Source organism: Bombus huntii, chromosome 6, assembly GCF_024542735.1.
Source record: "Bombus huntii isolate Logan2020A chromosome 6, iyBomHunt1.1, whole genome shotgun sequence".
Lineage (NCBI taxonomy): Eukaryota > Metazoa > Arthropoda > Insecta > Hymenoptera > Apidae > Bombus > Bombus huntii.
This window is the reverse complement of record NC_066243.1, coordinates 6,611,675-6,632,343: the sequence shown is the minus strand read 5'-3', so window position 1 is coordinate 6,632,343 and position 20,669 is coordinate 6,611,675. Positions and strand designations below refer to the sequence as shown.

At 33.2% G+C, this 20,669-nt stretch overlaps 3 protein-coding genes and 1 long non-coding RNA gene across 5 annotated transcripts in view; 2 read left to right on the top strand and 2 right to left on the bottom strand.

The window, feature by feature from the left end:
• Window positions 1–5,336: 5,336 nt before the first annotated feature.
• Window positions 5,337–6,574, bottom strand: LOC126866899 (uncharacterized). Its single transcript, XR_007690075.1, has 2 exons — window positions 6,479–6,574; window positions 5,337–6,422 (listed from the first exon to the last, which is right to left on the bottom strand). It is a non-coding gene; the product is annotated as an uncharacterized LOC126866899 (long non-coding RNA).
• Window positions 6,575–6,767: 193 nt separating this feature from the next.
• LOC126866887 (protein crooked neck) lies at window positions 6,768–10,650 on the top strand. Of its 2 annotated transcripts, none has more exons than XM_050620878.1 (15): window positions 6,768–6,956; window positions 7,052–7,369; window positions 7,481–7,570; window positions 7,728–7,888; window positions 8,019–8,215; window positions 8,285–8,586; window positions 8,656–8,770; window positions 8,861–9,036; window positions 9,120–9,220; window positions 9,289–9,400; window positions 9,470–9,616; window positions 9,720–9,796; window positions 9,868–9,985; window positions 10,061–10,321; window positions 10,398–10,650. In XM_050620878.1, exons 2-15 carry the CDS (start codon window positions 7,334–7,336, stop codon window positions 10,551–10,553), a joined length of 2,049 nt encoding a protein of 682 aa, XP_050476835.1. In that variant the 5' UTR covers window positions 6,768–6,956; window positions 7,052–7,333; the 3' UTR covers window positions 10,554–10,650. The 2 variants fall into 2 exon arrangements, with proteins under 2 accessions (XP_050476835.1, XP_050476836.1); XM_050620879.1 differs by lacking the exon at window positions 6,768–6,956 and having other exon boundaries at window positions 6,980–7,209; window positions 7,309–7,369.
• Window positions 10,651–11,719: 1,069 nt separating this feature from the next.
• On the top strand, window positions 11,720–15,403 carry LOC126866888 (F-box-like/WD repeat-containing protein TBL1XR1). The gene is made up of 6 exons (XM_050620880.1): window positions 11,720–11,924; window positions 12,244–12,531; window positions 13,245–13,591; window positions 13,664–14,008; window positions 14,094–14,462; window positions 14,547–15,403. Exons 1-6 carry the CDS (start codon window positions 11,867–11,869, stop codon window positions 14,676–14,678), a joined length of 1,539 nt encoding a protein of 512 aa, XP_050476837.1. The 5' UTR covers window positions 11,720–11,866; the 3' UTR covers window positions 14,679–15,403.
• A 640-nt stretch (window positions 15,404–16,043) lies between these two features.
• The window catches only part of LOC126866894 (diuretic hormone 44), a 77,368-nt gene continuing 72,742 nt past the window's right edge, over window positions 16,044–20,669 (bottom strand). The window contains exons 3-4 of the mRNA XM_050620888.1: window positions 18,430–18,837; window positions 16,044–17,082 (exon numbers count right to left, since the gene is read on the bottom strand). Coding sequence (XP_050476845.1) covers window positions 17,053–17,082; window positions 18,430–18,837 — 438 coding nt within the window. The 3' untranslated portion in view covers window positions 16,044–17,052. The remainder of the gene's footprint in view (window positions 17,083–18,429; window positions 18,838–20,669) is intronic.

Here is a 20,669-nt window from a genome sequence, read left to right as displayed (position 1 = left end):
GGCGTGAAATAAAGGTTTGATTGCTATCTTTAGATATAGACGGATAAATAACAGGTACATTTACGCTGTGATCGATTTCTGTTTCATTATTAACACAGGTCTGTGTTAAATCCTCGAACGTTAGACGTCGTGTTACTTCGTTCTTGTGGCAATTTGCTGATGAAATGGAATTATAAATGGATTAGTTGATTACACCGTTGAATATAGAATATAGAAGGGTACGAAGACAAAAGGTAGATATGGAAGATCTAATTGAACTTACCGGATAGTAGGTGCTATAAGAATAATAAGAAGTTTATACAGGATGTTCGGTTATAGGCGTAAAAAAATTTAAGTGGTGATTCTTGAAGCTAAAATAAAATGAAAATCATCGGCTTTGCTTTCTAGTTATTGACAATTAAAAATCAGTCAAAATGCCCCTGCACGCAAGTAAACCTCCTTACACGAAGAAGGAAGGTCAGCCTGAGCAGTGGGGCGCATAGTAACCTTCAATCCCAACGACACATGGGCGGCAGCTTACCTCATACAAGTGTAGTGAAGAAGACCATGATATTCAGAGACGTAAACTGTGCTTACAGCAAAATCACACACACATTGCGATTGTCCCGTCCGTGAGTATCCACAACAAAGTCACACACGCATCGCGATTGTCCCGGTCGCGAGTATTTATAATAGAATCGCAACAATAGCACATAGGCGACATTTATACAAGGTTTGCACACGCACTACAATTGTCCTGAACGCGAGAATATTATACAGGGTGGTTGGTAACTGGTGGTACAAGCGGAAAGGGGGTGATTCTACGCGAAAAAAGAAGTCGAAAATATAGAATAAAAATTTTTCTTTTGAGGCTTTGTTTTCGAGAAAATCGACTTTGAATTTTCGCTCGGTACGCGTGCACTTTATCACGTCTCGTAGGGCTGATGCATTTTGGTTTAGTGATAATTATCTTTGTGTAAATTTTCCTTAGGCAGTGGAAGAACGGAGAAAAAACTACTATTGTTCTGCATTTCTTACTTAGCAATTCATACTATGGAAGATTTTACAACGTGAACTTAATTGTTAGTTGCAAGCAATGTGTAAAACACAGAATACACGTCCAATTTGTGTTCTTATTGATAGCTTTTACTAAGGCTGGCCTATTATCACTTATAAAAAAAAAACTGTTTCGCTCATGTTTAAATCCCACGAGGTTAACCAATTCATTAAAACTTGATGAATATGTGTCTTGCGTGAGATGCTTGTAAATACTGCAAATTTAACATATGTATGTCGATGAACTTCCAAATTTTTTGACGTGTAATACGTTAAAGAAAAATAACTTCGTACAGTAGTAATATAGTAACTAGTAAGTAGTAGTATAGTAACCAATATGTAATTAACGCATTCTTCAAATTATTTAAAAAATTAGATAAGTTCTTTAAAGATTGATCTACTGCTTTGCGTATCAATTTTGTAACGTCGTGGTAGGTGAAAGTGTCACAATTTTATTACCATCCATAATTGCGGCGTGTTTCCACTACTGTCGCGAGATGATAGTGGAAGATTAGAAATGTAAGCCGGATGGGCTGAGCGGCGTGGTTACGTGGCGTTGGTCGTGTCGCTGGACGTGGTCAACGCTTTCAACAGCATCCTCTGGGACAGGATATGCCGGGCCCTCAAGTTTCATCGAGTACACACATATCTGCGGGGTGTGGTCCAGACATTCCTCCGGGACCGGAGTATCGTCTACACCGTCCGGGGCGGAGTGCGTTGTACCGCGGGGTCCCGCAGGGTTCGGTGTTGGGTCCGTTGCTGTGGAACATCGTGTATGACGCGGTGCTTCGGACGCCGATGCCTCCGAACTCGGCACTGGCGTACTATGCCGACGACACGTTGGTGCTAGTCTGGGGCACGGCGTGGGGCAGAACCGTCCGTCTGGCGGAGCTGGCGGTGGCCTGCGTGGTCGCCGAGATCAAGAGATTGGGACTGAGGGTGTCCCCTGAGAAGTCCGAGGCAATGTGGTCTTGCTGCAGGGCCGATTACGGAACGCCTCCAGCGGGTTATCGCCTGAGGTTGGAGGGGGTTGAGATCGGGGTCGAAACCAGCATGAAGTATCTGGGCCTGAGCCTCGACAACCACTGGACCTTTGGCGCCCACTTCGAGCGTCTGGCACTGTCTGTCGAGGCGACGGCGAACGCCTTAGGACGTTTGTGTTAATTGATGTAGGTTTGGGGTTGATAATTAATCGATTCACTCAGATTCGATTTTCTCTATATATTTCTCCGCCTTGTACAACACGTCTTAACTCACAGGATACACTTGATCAATTAACACGTGGTCGACTTCTAAGACAAAAGAGCGTCGCTAAAAGTCGTACCAACTTAGCTTGTAGTAACTAGCGATCATACTAACCTAACTTTTCTCAACAGTTCGCTGCCTCGGCCGGGCGGGACCGGCGTCGGAGTGCGCCGGCGTGGTGCGATCGAGGCTCCTCTACGGAGCCCCGATCTGGGCGGAGGACCTGAATGCCAACCGTCGCAGTCTCCTAGCGGTCAGGAGGCTGCACAGGACGGTGGCCATCAGGGTAGTGAGGGGCTTCCGCACCATTTCGGCGGCAGCAGTGGCGGTGCTTGCCGGGTTTCCCCCGTTCGAATTGCAGGCCCTGAGGTGTCGCGAGATTTATCTCCGCATTCGGGGTCCGTCGGGCGGGGTCGGCCCGGTGGGCGCCGACGTTAGGGTTCGGGCTCGGCGGACCTTGCTCAACAGATGGCGCGCCAGCCTCGACATGAGAGCGGGTGCGCCGGGGCTAAGGGTCCTCGAGGTTGTCCTTCCAAACTGGGACGTTTGGTTGGACGGTGGCGGGCCTCCCCTGACCTACAGGATGATGCAGGTGCTCACCGGACACGGTTGCTTCGGTGAGTACCTGCACCAAATCGGGAAAGAGGCGACCGCGCGTTGCCATGCCAGACCGCGACTGCGATGCGATCGTGGACTCGGCGCAGCACACGCTGCAGTACTGCTCGGCGTGGGCGTTGCCGCGCCGCGACCTCATCGTGGAAATCGGATGGAACCTCTTGCCGCCGGCGATCCTCGAGGCATTGTTGGTGAGCGAGAGAGGGCGGAGAGGGTGAGGGTGCGGGACTCCCACCCTGAGAGGATCGACCGGCGAGGGCGCGGCAGAGGCCGTAGACGCGTTTCGGCGAGGCGCGCTAGGCCCGCCGCGCCCTCCGGTAGTCAAACTTAGGTGCTGGCAGCTTTGCGCCTCGGGGCCGCAAAGCAGTCCAGTAGGGGAACCGGACTGCCTGGCACGGCGGCTCCGGCGACGAAGCGCGATGTGACATGGCCGCACGCCGCTCCATTTGGGGATGTATTGTGCGCGGGGGGGGGGGGAGGAGTGTGTCGCTCACACCGGTTCCCGGGCCCCTCTCGATCGCAGCCGGGACGGTCATCGTGGAGGTTTTAATCGGTTGGAGTCCGGCTCTACCACGCCGCTTTTCCCCAGAAGTGGCCTGGTGTCCGTGCGGATTTCTTCCATGTTAATAAAAAAAAAAAAAAAAAGAAAATGCAAGCCGGATAACCAAAATTGTGAGAGATATCCAAATGTGGATGTTTGGGCGTTGTGCATGTTCCTTATATCCTTATATTCTTATATTACTTATTTTTCCATTTTAATATTATTATTATTATTATTTTTATATTATTTAACAGAATGATGAAGTAAAATTTGGAAAGCGGAAATATAATGACCGCAGAAGGGTGGAAGAACACTGAATGTTAGATGATATCAGAAATATCAATTGTAGAATGGTGATGGTTGAGAATAGCGAAACGACGATGTTAATTTCCGTATACAGAAACATGTTGCAGCAAGATCCACACAGACTGTTTTCGAAGTTACGCGGGTCTCGTTGCAGAATGATTCATTCATAAAACAGTGAATTACAGTGTGGAAGCTACAATGAAATTTGAATTAGATTTGAATTACTTTTCATTCGTCTAATTACAGCTAGTAATGGGATCCATAGCCAGAAGATACAATTTAATTGGAGACCAAAGGGTTGAATGCGAGGAAAAGACCACTTTCACGATAATGACACTCTTCCGACCGCCTATGCGAATTTCTGTGGCAGCCATATTGCAAAGTGTATCAAATTGGTGGTATGCGATCTTTGATCAGGCAATACGCAAGCAGTATATCTTTGAATAAGGGAAGCGGAAGAGGTGAACATTTGCATGCTCATTTGTGTCGACTAATCAGAGCATGGTTAGAAGCCTGCGTGACATCAAAATAACCTGTAAAATATGTTAAAAATGTTCAATTTTATATACGCATAACTTTTGAATCAGTGCATTCCGCACTTTAAAACTTGATTTTGTCAAAACACGTTAAAATAAGATTACAAATAGAAATATCAATAATTTCACGGCCCCTAAAGTGTAATTTACCCTAGAAACACGTTCAGTTTCTTATCACTGTAACATCAAGAACTTCCGTCCTTTGTTGGTTAGTCCAAACGAACTAAACCATGAGAGTTAAATTAATTTTTATTTTTTTAAATTGGTCTGTCGAAATATTAATTCTGTGAGATGTTTTACTGTATCTCAATTGTTTCTTTTTTTTGCTGATTCTTACATTCGATGTATTCACAACAGAGCGATCGGAAAGTAAGTAATAGCGATCAATTTATAGAAAGCGATAGTAAACAAATTTTAAATTGAAAATTATGACGTAAAGAAAAAAAGATATATATTTATAAATTCGGAAGAAGCAACCTGTTGAGGAGGCCTTCAATTTTGCTAAACAAAGCATTTCTATTCCCGAGTTCTAACTTTCCTATCGCTGTACTACGCACCGAACCATGAGACAGTCTTCAAATACATGCTATCTTTTAAAACATATTTGATTGACGATTCAAATTACGTGCCAAATGTATATATCGACTTTTCTAGACTAAGATCACATTAAGACTACGTTCACGTAACAGCATAACAATATCGTATATGCTTTGTAACGAGAAACACTATATAAGGTAAAATTTGTTATAATTATCTAATAAAATTAATAAATATGACAAATAGATATATTAATACTTATGTTTGCCAACAAATGTAACAATTTTAGGGGATAAGCGCACAGATTTATTTTACCGATCTGAAAAAAGTTGGTTCGAATTCCAGTAGAGATTTTTTTTTTATATTAAATATATGTATAAAATACACATTTAGAAAAAACATATCTAAAACAAAAAAAATTTGTATCATACTTTATGTTTTTAATTGAACCTTTATTGGTGAATTTAAATAATTTGCATTTATCCGTTATTTAAACATTTAAATGATATTCCTTCAGTGAAAACAGTTCCTACATTTACTTTAATTTGAAAAGCAAATATACATATAGCATGTGTGAATGTATATAATATGTACATAAAAAATTTTAACAAGTGTTGACTGGGGATCCATTGTATAGACGGGTTAGCGTCTCTGTCAGTTTCCTCTTGTTTTCGCGAGATTTTTCCCGTTTCTGCCCATTTTCACTAGCGTCCTCCCGTTTTCTCCCATTTGTTTCTGTTTTCATCTGTTTATAAGAAGCATTAAAAGCGAATTCACGATAATCCTGTTTGTAGCACGTTCTGCAAACTCGAAAAATGACGAACTCGCATGATTTTAATTTTACGTTTGTCCACTGTGACGATTGTGCAAAGAATGCTTGGGTACCCTCGGCGTCACAGCCGCGAAGAAGATTAAAGCTCGTCAGCCTGTGCGCTAGCGAGGGAGAGGGTCCCTTTCAACATCCCTAAGTGACTTCGCTATCTCTCACTAGAACCCAGCATGACGGAACCCAGGCAATCACAATCGCAAGACGTTGGGACCGCTGGTCCACACACCATGCGAATGAGGGATTAATTTACGGCGCCTTTAATATTGACGCTTTCTTTTTCTCATATCCGAAGGTAACGAAAAACAGGCGGTCGAACCAGGTATTCGAACTTCGCATTTCCTTACACTTTTTATCCCATTTCCGCTCATGTTATCCCGTTTCTGCCCGTCGAATTGAATATAGCTTTGCAATAATTCACATAAGTGAACTAGATTTTATTCGTTTCTTTTCGTTAACCTCGATCCATTATATTCTGGGTGATGTACGATGCGAGACATATAAACCAAGTTGAAGTTTATCAGTACCGGCCGATATTATTTATTGTGTATTGAATTGCATGTAATCGAGGCTTATCTCTTCATCGCATTTGATGATTAAGTTGATCATAAGTCCTACGTTCACCGTATTAAATAACAGAGGGCGTAAGAAATATGTACTCTGATTTTTTTCCTCGTCGATATTAGAGAAACTGAAATAAATTTCTATTTAATGCCACGTCTATCCTCTCCTTAGTCAATGCTTAAAGCATCAACGAAATTCTTAAATCTCAAAATATTTCCTGTAAAAGAGTGCAATTTAAATCAAATATACTTTTAATACTTTTGTAGTACGTACATGTACAGAGTATCAAAAAATTATTCGTGGTAGCTTTGGAAGATAATTCTACGTTTTCGAATCAGTGAAGATCTGTCAAAAAAGACCGCGTATTGACCTGAAAGAATTTTGTGGTAGTACCATGGTAATAATATGTAGCTTATAAGAGAACTAAAATACATCAAAACAAATCAAATTAAAATAATGACATTCTTCACCGTTGCTGGATCTGTATGTAATCTGAGTATATGTATACATGATCGTGCATATAATATTGTAATATGTACCAATAACTAAAAGTACGAAAAAGTATTACATGTTCTATCTATTTTATATCAAAGAGGAAATCTATAGAAATATATCTGTGATTGAATTAAACTACTAAACAGGCCGAAGTTGCAACCACGTACAGTGACTTCTCCAATACTAAACTGGTAAAATAAACCACGCACAGTCGCGAACTCTTATCATCATGTACTGCTACATGATATTTTTGTAGGTCGGTATTTCAGAACCTGAGACACAAAATCCCGTTTAATGTCACATCTATTCTCTTTTATCTTGTCTTAATCGATGGTTATATATTGGTTATAGCTGGTTATACCTAGCCTTTCCATTTGATATTTGTTTACTAAAGTACATTTTAATAATTAAAAATAATTGTAAATATCAATAATAATTATAAATATTATCGGTGTATTGTATAAAAATTCCCATGAAATAGTATTTGGACCTGCTATTCTTAGATTATGGTTAGTTTAAAAAATATACATTGTTCTTAGTCATAAATATATTATAAAAATTGAATTAACCAGGAGGATAAAAATATTTCTAAAATATTTATTGTGTAGAAAGAATTGAACTAAATTTAATATCATGGAAAAATCACAGAAAATGCCAAAAGTGGCAAAGGTATGTAACACTTTTAAATATTTAGTACACATATAAATCATATAATGTAATATATGAGAATGAAATAATTCTTATATTATATCAAATTATTTTAACTATATTTTATTCTAGGTTAAAAATAAAGCACCTGCTGAAATTCAAATAACAGCAGAGCAACTTTTGCGGGAGGCAAAAGAACGGGACCTAGAAATCTTACCACCAGTAAGTATATTTGCTTTTATTTATTCAATTTTGACCATTCATTATTTTTATTAATTTTATGTAATTTTTATCCATATATAAATTTTAATATATGTGAAGCTGAACAGCTGAAAAGTTGATATATAATGAATATTTATATATATTTCTATTACTTCAGCCACCAAAACAAAAGATTTCTGATCCTCATGAGTTAGCTGATTATCAACATCGGAAACGTAAAGCTTTTGAAGATAATATTCGTAAAAATCGTATGGTGATTTCAAATTGGATAAAATATGCTCAATGGGAAGAAAGTCAAAAGCAGATACAACGAGCAAGGTATGAAATATATTAAAGTCATCATGATTATATATTTATGATTAATGTTTTTTTTTGTAAAAAATAAACAACATTATTATTATTTTGTATTAATTATAAAAGTATTAATTGTATTATTTATGAATTTTAGATCCATATATGAACGTGCTTTAGATGTTGACCATAGAAACATTACATTATGGCTCAAATACACAGAAATGGAAATGCGAAATCGTCAAGTAAATCATGCCAGAAATTTATGGGACCGTGCTGTTACTATATTACCTAGAGCAAATCAATTTTGGTATAAATACACTTATATGGAAGAAATGTTAGAAAATATTGCTGGTAAATCCTTCTTTTAATTTTAATCTAACATAGTATATTGACTATTTATTGATTGAAATATTTATTTAGGAGCACGTCAGGTATTTGAAAGATGGATGGAATGGGAACCTGATGAACAGGCATGGCAAACATACATCAAATTCGAATTGAGATATAAGGAAATTCAGAGAGCTAGACAAATTTATGAACGTTTTGTAATGGTACATCCTGATGTTAAGCACTGGATAAAATATGCACGATTTGAAGAATCCCATGGTTTTATTAATGGTGCTCGCAATGTTTATGAACGCGCCATTGATTTTTATGGCGACGAAAATTTGGATGAAAGACTATTTATTGCATTTGCAAAGTTTGAGGAAGGACAAAGAGAAGTAAGGAAGGACCAAAATTATTTTTTTCGCATAGTTTAATTTAACGCATGTTATATTATTTTGTTGTAGCATGATCGAGCCAGAGTAATTTATAAGTATGCATTAGATCATATTCCAAAAGAGAAAACACAGGAAATTTATAAAGCATACACAATACATGAGAAAAAATATGGAGATCGTTCAGGTATTATAATTTATTTTTGATTTATCATACTGAATAATATTTTATAAATATATATTTATGCATACAATCATGTTGTATTATTATTTATAGGTATTGAAGATGTAATAGTAAGTAAACGAAAATATCAATACGAGCAAGAAGTGAAAGAAAATCCTTCTAATTATGATGCCTGGTTCGATTACTTGAGATTAGTAGAATCAGAAGGGAATGTGGATGTCATTAGGGAAACTTACGAACGTGCGATAGCCAATGTACCACCAACTAAAGTAAGAGAGATGTATTTAATGTATTTAGCATTTTGTACATATATCGTAAATAAATGTTAGTATGAGGATATCATTTTTCATAGGAAAAGCTATTTTGGAGAAGATATATTTATCTTTGGATAAATTATGCTCTTTTTGAGGAACTTGATACTGAAGATATAGAAAGATGCAGACAAGTCTATAAGTAATTAGTACCTTAAAAATTACCATAGAAGATGTTTTATTTTGATTAATGTGTTTATGTGTTTTCAGAGCTTGCTTAGAATTAATTCCTCACAAGCATTTCACTTTCTCTAAAATCTGGTTATTTTATGCGTATTTTGAAATAAGACAGAAAAATCTCACAGCAGCTAGAAAAAAATTAGTAAGTAATAATTTTACAAAAATTTATAAGTTGTGACACCGCATAGAAAATTATTTTAATTGATTATAGGGTATGGCGTTGGGTATTTGTCCTAGAGATAAATTATATCGTGGATACATTGATTTAGAAATACAATTGAGAGAATTTGATAGATGTAGAATTTTATATGAAAAATTCCTCGAATTTGGACCAGAAAATTGTACTACATGGATGAAGGTATGATAATTTATTATTTTATTATTTTTATTTATTTTTATTATTATCATTTCAATGGTTAAATGTGTATAAAAATCATTCTTGATAATATTTTTGTACATAGTTCGCAGAGTTAGAAACGCTTTTGGGCGATGTAGAACGAGCACGAGCTATTTACGAATTAGCTATATCACAGCCAAGGTAAAGTATTTAAAAGTATAAGTAATTTATATTACCGTAATCTGATATTGTATCATTACTTTAATTTATAGATTGGATATGCCAGAACTCTTATGGAAATCATATATTGATTTTGAAATATCACAAGATGAAACAGAAAACGCAAGGCAATTATTCGAAAGATTATTGGAACGTACACTTCATGTTAAAGTAAGATTGATTATAATTAAATACAAGATATTTAATTTAGATGATGTGTTATTAAATATAAATCATGACATCTAGGTTTGGATTGCCTATGCTAAGTTTGAATTAGCTAATTCGACAACTGAGGATGGTCTGGATAATGTTGTGCTGGCAAGAAGAATTTTTGAACGTGGAAACGATGCACTTAGATCGAACGGTGATAAAGAAAGTAGAGCATTGCTTTTAGAAGCATGGAGAGATTTTGAAAGTGAGAAAGGAGATGATGACACTCGAGCTAAAATTATGGAAAAAATGCCTCGAAGGATTAAACGTAGAAGACGTATTGTTGGAGAAGATGGGGTGAATAAATTTATTGTATTACTTAAAAGTTATTTTTAAAAAAACATTTGTTCACATATGTAATTTTTGTTTTTAGAGTGATGATGGTTGGGAAGAAGTATTTGATTTTGTTTTCCCAGAAGATGAATCACAGAGACCTAATCTTAAATTCTTGGCATCTGCTAAAGCTTGGATGAAACAGAAAGAAATGAATGACAAAAATGAAAATAATCAGATAGATTCCAATAGTTAGAAAAATATTTTTTTTATTTAGAAACAATGTACTGTTCTTGTAAATAAATTAATGTTTGATTTTTTCACTGTAAATAAAAATATTAATTAGCTTTTAATTTTTTTAAGAGCATCAATTCCTTTTTTTCAAATTTTAAGATTCTACTTAGTTCACTCTATACTAGACATACTAAGAGATACTAAGTTTATAATTTAAAAAATCGTAATATAATGTATTAAATCTTGGTCATTTTTGTAACTGTATAGAATTTATATAAAGTGGCTCAGTTAAGTGAAATCATCTAAATTTTTGCCTTATTTATTGTTGCATGAAAAATGTTTTCAGGACAAAGTTACAGTATTTGATCATTTCATGGTCATTTTTAGAAATAGAACCTCATTTTTCGATATCTTTGTAGAATGTGACAAAACAAATTCAGCAATCTTAATAATCATACAGTTCCCATCATATAATCTTGAGATATTTGCATGTGGCATATAAAACCGTGGTCTAAATGCGTAAGAAATTTGTAAGATTCTTAAGGAAAATATAAACAATATGAGGAATAAAAAATAATTTAAATTATGTAATTATTCCTATTTTAATAACATAGAATTGTATAACTCGCTTAGTTTAGAACTATTAAAAGATTTCAAAATATATATTCAGATAAACGTATAGAATAATCACATATATATGTATAATAAATATTAAAGATAATATTATATATATTATGAATGTTATGAATTATATGTTATGAATGAATCGAATTACATATTATGAATGACTGATAAATTTGTGAAATTTATAAATTTATAAATGAAATATTGATAAATTGATGAATATTTAATAAACATCTCTTTGATCTCTACAAAACATATACTTATACTAAATAACTTGCTATTTTTGTATATGTTTTCAGGATCGTTTCAAATTTTATTAATATAATCACGATAGTAAGTTATCATTACACTACTACTGGAATTTCGAGATATTTCGTATAACATACGTAATATGCTCATAAAAAATACTTCCATGAACCACTGTATATTTTTTACATAATCCATTTGACAATAATAAATGAAATCTAATTGATCTCGTTCAAAGTATCGTCTTGTTTGAATGAAGAGATTACATTGAAGTTAGTTACGTATCTCTATAGAACACACTGTTGTTCGTATTTTTTGGCCAATGGTGAGGTCTCATGTGTAATGTGTCTGTGACTTGTAGAGTGGCTTCGACGCGGCAATCTCGGCGTCCGACGTGAGTCAAAGTGATTTTTAGGCGCAACTTTCAATAAATATGTTGTGCTAGTATCTTGAAAGTAAAGAACGATGAGCTTCTCTAGCGATGAAGTCAATTTCTTGGTTTACCGATACCTTCAAGAATCTGGTATATTTTTTGGAGTACTACGTAACCTCTTTTCAAATAATTTTGGCAAATTTTGAATTTGCTATTGTTTGTACACATTTGTTACTTATATTATGTATATATACATTTCACAATAATATTTGCAATTAATAATATCATATTGGTCAATAATATATTACAAATTATAGATCAAACGTGATTTAAAGAGGTTATTTGAGCACAAATAAAAGCATATCCACGACGTTGATTACTAAGTTATTTCTTAAGTTTATTGTATAAAAGTTGTACTGTAGATTATATAAAAGATGCAAATTAATCTCTGTGTGGTTTTTTTTTATAGGATTTCAACACTCCGCATACACATTTGGCATAGAATCACATATATCACAGAGTAACATAAATGGAGCATTAGTACCACCAGCAGCACTTTTATCAATTCTACAGAAAGGGTTACAGTACACAGAAGCAGAAATATCAATAGGCGAAGATGGTACTGAACAAAGAATGGTGGAATCCTTATCTCTTATTGATGCTGTTATGCCAGATGTTGTGGCATCAAGACAAAATCAAATTAATCAGCAAAAACAACAGGTGAAGACAGAAGTACAAGATACAAATGGAGAGGAAGGTAATTTGACTTATTATATTAATTTTTATTCATGTTATATTTTATGTGTTATATTTTGAAACCAAAAATTGTTATCCTGGCACACCCTGGTCTATAAAAAGACTTAAGTTTTATAGACCTCCTTATTATACCAGGTACATTAATGGACTGCTTTAGCTGTCGGACTTGTTATGAGCAAATATTTTTGTTATAACAGTCATAGAATATTAAAGTAAAATATATTTATTATACTGTACTAATAAATTAAAAAATTTGTTTTGTAATGTTAAATTATATACTGATATAGCAAAATAAAGCTCACTGTTATATTTATAACATGTCGGAAAGCTAGGAGCAAACAATATTATTAATATATGTGTGATCTGGAATGAAGAATAAGGACAAGAATTACAAAGGTTTACTATTTACAAGTTACTTTATATATATACTGTAATATCATATAAAGAATAAGAATAAGAATATTGTTAAAGTTTATACAGACTGTAGTTGTCAAAATAGATCAGTTTTTATTAATTTAATTGTATAAGACAAGTATAAAATAATATTTTAATTCTATAAAATAATATGAAGGTAATGAAAGAGTTTGTTATTTAATATTAACGTATTATTTTTTGAAAACAGAATTTCTTTATTTCAGATTACGTATATAAATACAAGAAGGAGAGAAAACTTTCCATTTGGTAATTGTTATTAATTTACTAACCTGTTTTCAGTTGTTACCTCCAATGAAGGTGTAGGCACAAATGAGAGAGGAGGAGATAGGACAGAAATGGAAGTAGATGAACAACAACAAGGTTCAAGCAGGGGAACTAATGCTAGCGCTGTTGAAATTCCAGACACTAAAGCTACAATATTACGTGGTCATGAATCGGAAGTTTTCATATGTGCATGGAATCCAACAACTGATCTTTTGGCTTCTGGTTCAGGAGATAGCACAGCTCGTATTTGGGATATGTCTGGTAGTTCACAAGCTCCAAATCAGCTTGTTCTTCGTCACTGCATACAAAAAGGTGGTACCGAAGTGCCAAGCAACAAAGATGTTACTTCATTAGATTGGAAGGTAAAATGATTATTTCTCTTAAGTTACAACGTTGAAAAAAGGAAACTAATATAATTTGGTTACTTATTTTAGTGTGATGGTACCTTATTAGCAACAGGAAGTTATGATGGTTATGCACGAATTTGGAAGACAGATGGTAAATTAGCATCCACATTAGGTCAACACAAAGGTCCAATCTTTGCATTAAAATGGAATAAACGTGGTAACTACATATTAAGTGCTGGAGTTGACAAAACAACAATTATATGGGATGCAGAAAGTGGGCAATGTACTCAACAATTTAGCTTTCATTGTGCACCTGCCTTGGATGTTGATTGGCAAACAAATACATCATTTGCTAGTTGTTCTACTGACCAATGCATACACGTATGCAAACTTAATGTTGATAAACCAATCAAGAGCTTCCAAGGTCATACAGTATGTATACAGAAATAATTATATTCTTTGATTCAATTAAATATTTATTTAAAATTTAAAGAGTTTGTTTTTCCTTTAATTGTAGAATGAAGTTAATGCTATAAAATGGGACCCTCAAGGTAACTTATTGGCTAGTTGTTCAGATGATATGAGTCTTAAAATTTGGTCTATGAAACAAGATACGTGGGTACATGATTTACAAGCTCATAGCAAAGAAATATATACTATTAAATGGTCCCCAACTGGACCTGGAACTCACAATCCAAATATGAATCTAACTTTAGCTAGTGCATCATTCGATTCTACTGTAAGGTTATGGGATGTAGAAAGAGGTGCATGTATACACAGACTTACGAAACACACAGAGCCAGTGTATAGCGTAGCATTTAGTCCAGATGGCAAATTTCTTGCTAGTGGAAGTTTTGACAAATGTGTTCATATATGGTCTACGCAGGTAAGATAGCTATTCTTCTTTTGTTTGGTATATTTAATAGAAGGTTCACATTATATATATTTTCTTATATATTTAATTGTGCAGAATGGTCAATTGGTACATAGTTATCAAGGAACTGGAGGAATTTTTGAAGTGTGTTGGAATAGTCGAGGAGACAAAGTCGGTGCATCTGCGTCTGATGGCAGTGTGTTTGTTCTAGACCTTCGTAAAATGTGATCGCAAATGAACAATAGATTATATTTCATTTCCTGGATCTATGATTTTAAGTTACCTTCGGTAATTCTTGTTTTATTCTTTATTTTTCATTGAACTCTTTATTACCCGGAATATTAGCCACATTTTACAATTACTTGATTTACTTGTGCTTGTTGAGTATAGTTTCATAGTACATTAATTATTTATACATAAAATTAAAATTAAAATTGAGATACGTTCAGTAAGTTACGAATTGAAGAAGATTTGAATATAAATATAAAATAAAAAATGTGGTTTCTTTTAGCTATTTCACTAGGGTTTTATTACAAATGTTTATAAAAAGTATTGTACATTAATATTTTCAATAATACTCTGTAAAATTTGGAACAGCTTGACAGATATTATATTTCTAGAAAAAAATATTATTCATTCACTATGTGGATGGGATATATATAATTTTAATGATAATATTAAGCATTATATGAAACATCGGTAATAATAAGGAATAAAATGAGTCTTTTTAAAAAAACTGCACAACCATTTCATTTATTCTTATTACATTTTATTATATTTCATTAAGTGAAAGAGGTACAATTAGAGTACACAACAAATCTTATTTAAATTAATTTTATTTTATTTCAATTATTCATTATGTAACTAAACCGATAAAAACGAAAATCTAAAACAAAAATAAATAAACGATATTGTACGTGTTTTTCAAATAAATAAAATCTATTTATGTTACATACATTTTTAAAATTTCTTACACATTTCTTCAACAATAGGTTATATAATACGACATATAAATAATAATAAAATTTAATTACATTTATTTTCTAACATTAACGTAAACATCGTAAGCATTAATCATTGTATTTTTAAAATAACCGCAAAGATCAATTTCTGATTTTTAATATAAAAATGCTATAAGATAAATGCAAGTAAAATAAAACAAATGAAATTGAAAGAGTACGTATTTTACGAAATAACATAATTAAAACCAACAAGTTTTTTTTATTATGAATTTTGTATAATCTTATTATGTTCAAAGACATTTATTTGCATTGCGTCTTTAATTTAGCGTAAAATCATATGACTAAAATGAATGTATTTCAAAAATAAATCACGCCTCGATGTTTTACGTAGACATAAACGCAATTCGGTGAAAAATATAGCACATCTATTAATCTGTGGTGCACATGAAAGGAACTATTCACCGATTATTTAGAATACACGCCTCTAATGCAGTATTTATTAATAAATATATAAATTCACTAGACCGCTATCTGTGTTTCTCTGAGGGTGTTATAAAAATAAGGAATATAATCGTAAAGAAAGCAACGTAAATGAAAATAAAAAGGAAATAATCTACATAAAATAAAGGTATTTAAGAGATAGTTCTATGGAACATTTATTCTTAACTACATTTATTTCTTTCACGAGTGAAATTTGTTGAGAAGAAAGCGTTTGATCTATATATTTAAATAATTACATTACATCAAATTTACAGCCATTTGGATCTATATTTGTAAATAACGTCTAAGTTCGGCTTGAAATAATTACCAAACTATTACATGAATACTTGGTTGTTCAAGAAATTTTACTGTACAATAGATAAATACAATTTGTTTTTCCTTTGCACATCTTCGCAGTTAATTTTAATTAAGAGTCGTATTTCAAAATAATTATAATAAAATACTTTAAAACATTTCTATCGTCGTGTTCGTAAAACTTAATACTAATACGAAGAAACATTTACATTAAATTATATCCAAAATTGGATATAAAATGTCTTCTGTCTGGGGTTTACTGGTTGGGCAGACTTTAAGGGATCACAACGCATAATACTGTTTTGTTTCGTGTTTTTTTGCGCTATTGAAAAGGAAGAAATAGAAAATAGTAAAACGTCTAGTCCGAGAGCTAAAGTTAAATCGTTTTGTATGATTAGTATAGAGAAGAAAAAAGTACGAGTATAGACAAGGAAATTGATATCATATGTTTCACATGGTATTTCTATTTCCCTCCTCTTCTGGATGCTACAAAATTACTTAGAATTAAGACGACTAAAACTTAAATAAAAGAGATAGGAGAAAATACTGTTATATTCTGATTGTTAAACTTTTTGCACTACTGGTAACTTCATGCGCTAATATTTACTTTACGCTTGACACATGAATAATCTGCGTATAATTCATGAATGAAACGCGATATTAAATTATGAATTTTGCACAGCACAAAATGTATAGATATATGTATGTATTATATGTATATATATATGATAAAACCTGAGGAATATGACGAATAATAGATAAACTATATGCAATCCATTAGCTTGTTAGATAAAAAATCGTAATATAGCGATAGTGTATTGTGACTTGATCTTCCTTTGTGTTGATTACAGCAAACGTAGCTCATTTGCTTGGATCTGAAAACAGAGATTTTATTTACTTTTTACGAGATAATATTTTTAAAATGCTATTCTATGTCAATATCTAAAATAAAATTAAAAAATAAGAAGCATTAATCCAACGTACAGGCCAGGGCTGGGCAATTTAAAAATAATTTTATTCAAATAATCATTCGAATAAAATTTTTATTTTATTTGTTATTTGCTCTGTCGCTTTATCTTAGGTGATGTTATTTAAGCAACGGTGTATTTGAAAAATAACTTATTTTATTACTTGTTATTTTATTTGAAATGTAGATATTTGTTATTTGACTTTACCAAGAAAATAATTTTCTTCCTATCTATATGGCATGGAACTTCCATTCATAAATTTCAGAAATTTTAAAATTTCGACGATATGTGTAATCGGAAAAGTTATTTCTACTGTAAATATTTTGATGGTCTATTCTAATTACCACGTACAGGTAATACCACTAACATAGTAAACATTTCAAGCACCGTTGACTTTGTTAATAAGTGCTCCCTTCCAGCGTCAAATTCAATTAAACGGCTGTTTTCTTTGCTATTGTTATTAATGATCATTAATAATCATGCGATTCAATTATCTGATACAATATTTAAGTTTTTAGTCGTATTAAGAGCGAATAAATGACAACAATTAGCACATTTATTATGTATAAAATTGTTATTCATAATTTTACATTATTATTTGGAACAACCATCATTGTTTGAAATTATCATTTGGAAACAATTTATTTCTCAAACAAGACATTGGAATTTATATTTACATTCATTTCTATTTTGAAATAAACTTGTCTGTTATTTTATTTTATTACCTATTATAAACCTATTACGCATGTTATAGAAAACATTTTAAGATTTCATTAGTGCTGTAACGACACCCAACTATGGTGATTATATTGATAAAATTTTAAACGATTTTGAAAATATGTACAGTTAGTTAAAGGAAATTTAATACAAATATATATTTTACATAGATCACAAAAAGTGCTTAAACAGGCAATTAGCCGGAATATTAACAAGCCTCACTATACATCTTTGATACTTATTATACACATACTTAACTATACTAGTCGATACTGTATATTAATTTCTTTCCAAATATAAGTTTACAGTAAATATCTTGCAATCTCTATGTATATTTTTAGATTGGTTTTAAATTTTACCAATATAAACATGGCAGTCGCGTCTCATCACAGTGCTAATAAAATTTCAACATGTTCTCATATAACACGCACGGTATAGATGTAAAAGTTTCGTGTGGTAAGTGTACAAATACTTTCGCGAGGCACTGTACATTTATGAAGAATTAAATTTACGAAAACGAACGAACAGAATAATTACCCTTCGCATTTGATCGTCTTGTCTTTCTCGAAAAGCGGAATCGTCATTTCGTAGCCAGTTCTGCATTCTGTCAGGGATCCTTTCTGGCACCACGTCTCGATCGTGGCTCTTCTCTTCCTGTTCGAAGACATAATCAATTCCGTTTCTTATTCTTGAGTCGATAGCTTTGGGCACATCTTTGTTGTAAAGCGGTAATGATCTTTTTCCGATAGTTTTTAAAATACGTCGATTTGCGTCAATTTGCTGTTGATCCTGCAAAGCTTTACGCCGGGCAAGTTCAAGAAGAACTCTCTGTCGTAACACGTCCAAGGAATTCACGATCGACAACGATCCAATGCGTTTTGATTCCAATCGTTTCGTCCGGACTACCGTTGATTCAGGATCGTTTCCCGAGTCGAACATTTCATTCTGAAAATTATGAAATCGTTATCTCTGATTTATTTTATTTTCCATTTAATGTTCATTTATATTTCACAGTCCCTCCTCTCTAGGTTAGGACGGAATTTCAGTTACATATTTCTTTGGTATACCCTTAACGTCTACCTATCCAACCGTCAAGCTTAACATATGAATCAGCCTATTTAACATACTTAACATTTAGTCTTAAAACCTGCAATTTAAATTTAGCCCTACTATGGTACCTCTTATATTCCTTGTTGTCTATGTCTTTTATAGTCTCGCAGTGTTTAAGCTTCAACGATATACAGGTCCAAACAGAAACATAAAATACGAAATGTCTATGGCAATATAGAATATAAAAATACAAAAATATAATATAAAATTATATAGAGCCTTTCTTCCCTCTCCTGTTCTCCCTTCTCCCCACTAGCCCTTTCTTTTTCCTTCTCAATTTCTCACAGAATCTCGGGCCTCGGATCTTGTGCCCCCAGAACAACCACTGCATCTACCTCCGTAATTTAATCCTGTTTTTTTTAAAAATAATCCTGTCACATTTCATATTTCAGATACATATTTCATGTCCTCCACAAATTCGGCACTTCCTGCTTCCACTCTCTTTCCAATACTCATCTCATTTCCACGCGTAAATCCTTGCAATCATTCTTCCGTCTTTACCCTTCATCCTTCCTTCTAGACGTGTATCTAGATTGTCTTTGCTACTTCCATGTTGAGAATCGTTATATTTTACAATAAGTAGAATTACTCGCATTAATACTCGGGCACAGCAGTGTCTTTGTATTTGTTACTTTGTATAAGAAGGAATGATTTACATAGAGTTGGTTGCATTGACATTCAGAAACCCTTTAAAACGTAATCACTTTTTTTTTAATTGGACCAAACGACGAGTTTTTTTATTTTGAAAAGCGAAAAGAATTAGTTTATTCTTTTTTAAATTTTTGAATTAATTAATCTATTAAGGAAACGTTGTTACTACTGATAACCTTAGGAACTTTTAATAATTACGTATCACCGACGTTTCGCAAGACGTGGTTGTAATTTATTCGTTTACAATTCCCAAGACCGTTAAAAACCCATTTGTTTGGGTAATGGATCAGCTTTACCCTATGTAAAAAACGGAAGTATTTTTATACGATCCTTGCGTTTGCTTTTATGGAGCACTTAATTCCTGCTTTGCCAGGGGAAAACGTACAATTTCTTCCAAATGTGATTAAAACGAAAGACATTCTCACGTGTATACCTGTCTCATTTCAGTAGGAAAATATTTGGATTTTCCATTTACAAAATAATGAAAGATTATAACTGAAAATAAATAGTCGAATGTAATATATGATGTGCGTGTAGTTATAATGTACATACATTATTATTATTCGTATTTACATTGCCTATATTCTTATCATTAATAATTTTAATTTAGCTTCTACAGCTGCAGATGAAAGGTCTAATAATTTGATTATTACAATCATATGTATGTCAGGATGTTTGCATACATTGCGTTCAGATCGACTTTTCAAAATTAATACGCGATAACAAATTGACGTTCGAAAAGCTTTTTATTTCTAGATAATTAAGTTGTAACGCTGATTTCTAAATTTACGTAGAATTGTATGACTATTATTAATTTTACTATTTCGTAAGTACTTAGCATTTAATTTTTTAAACATTTGCATAGCTGTGATTGATCTAAATCGTGACATTTAAAACTGGATATTTAAATCATACATATACATATATTAATTTTAATACATGATTGTAGTATGTTATTAAATAAATGATTTAAATTTTGATAAATATGTACTTTTAAGCTGATCTATCATTGGTAT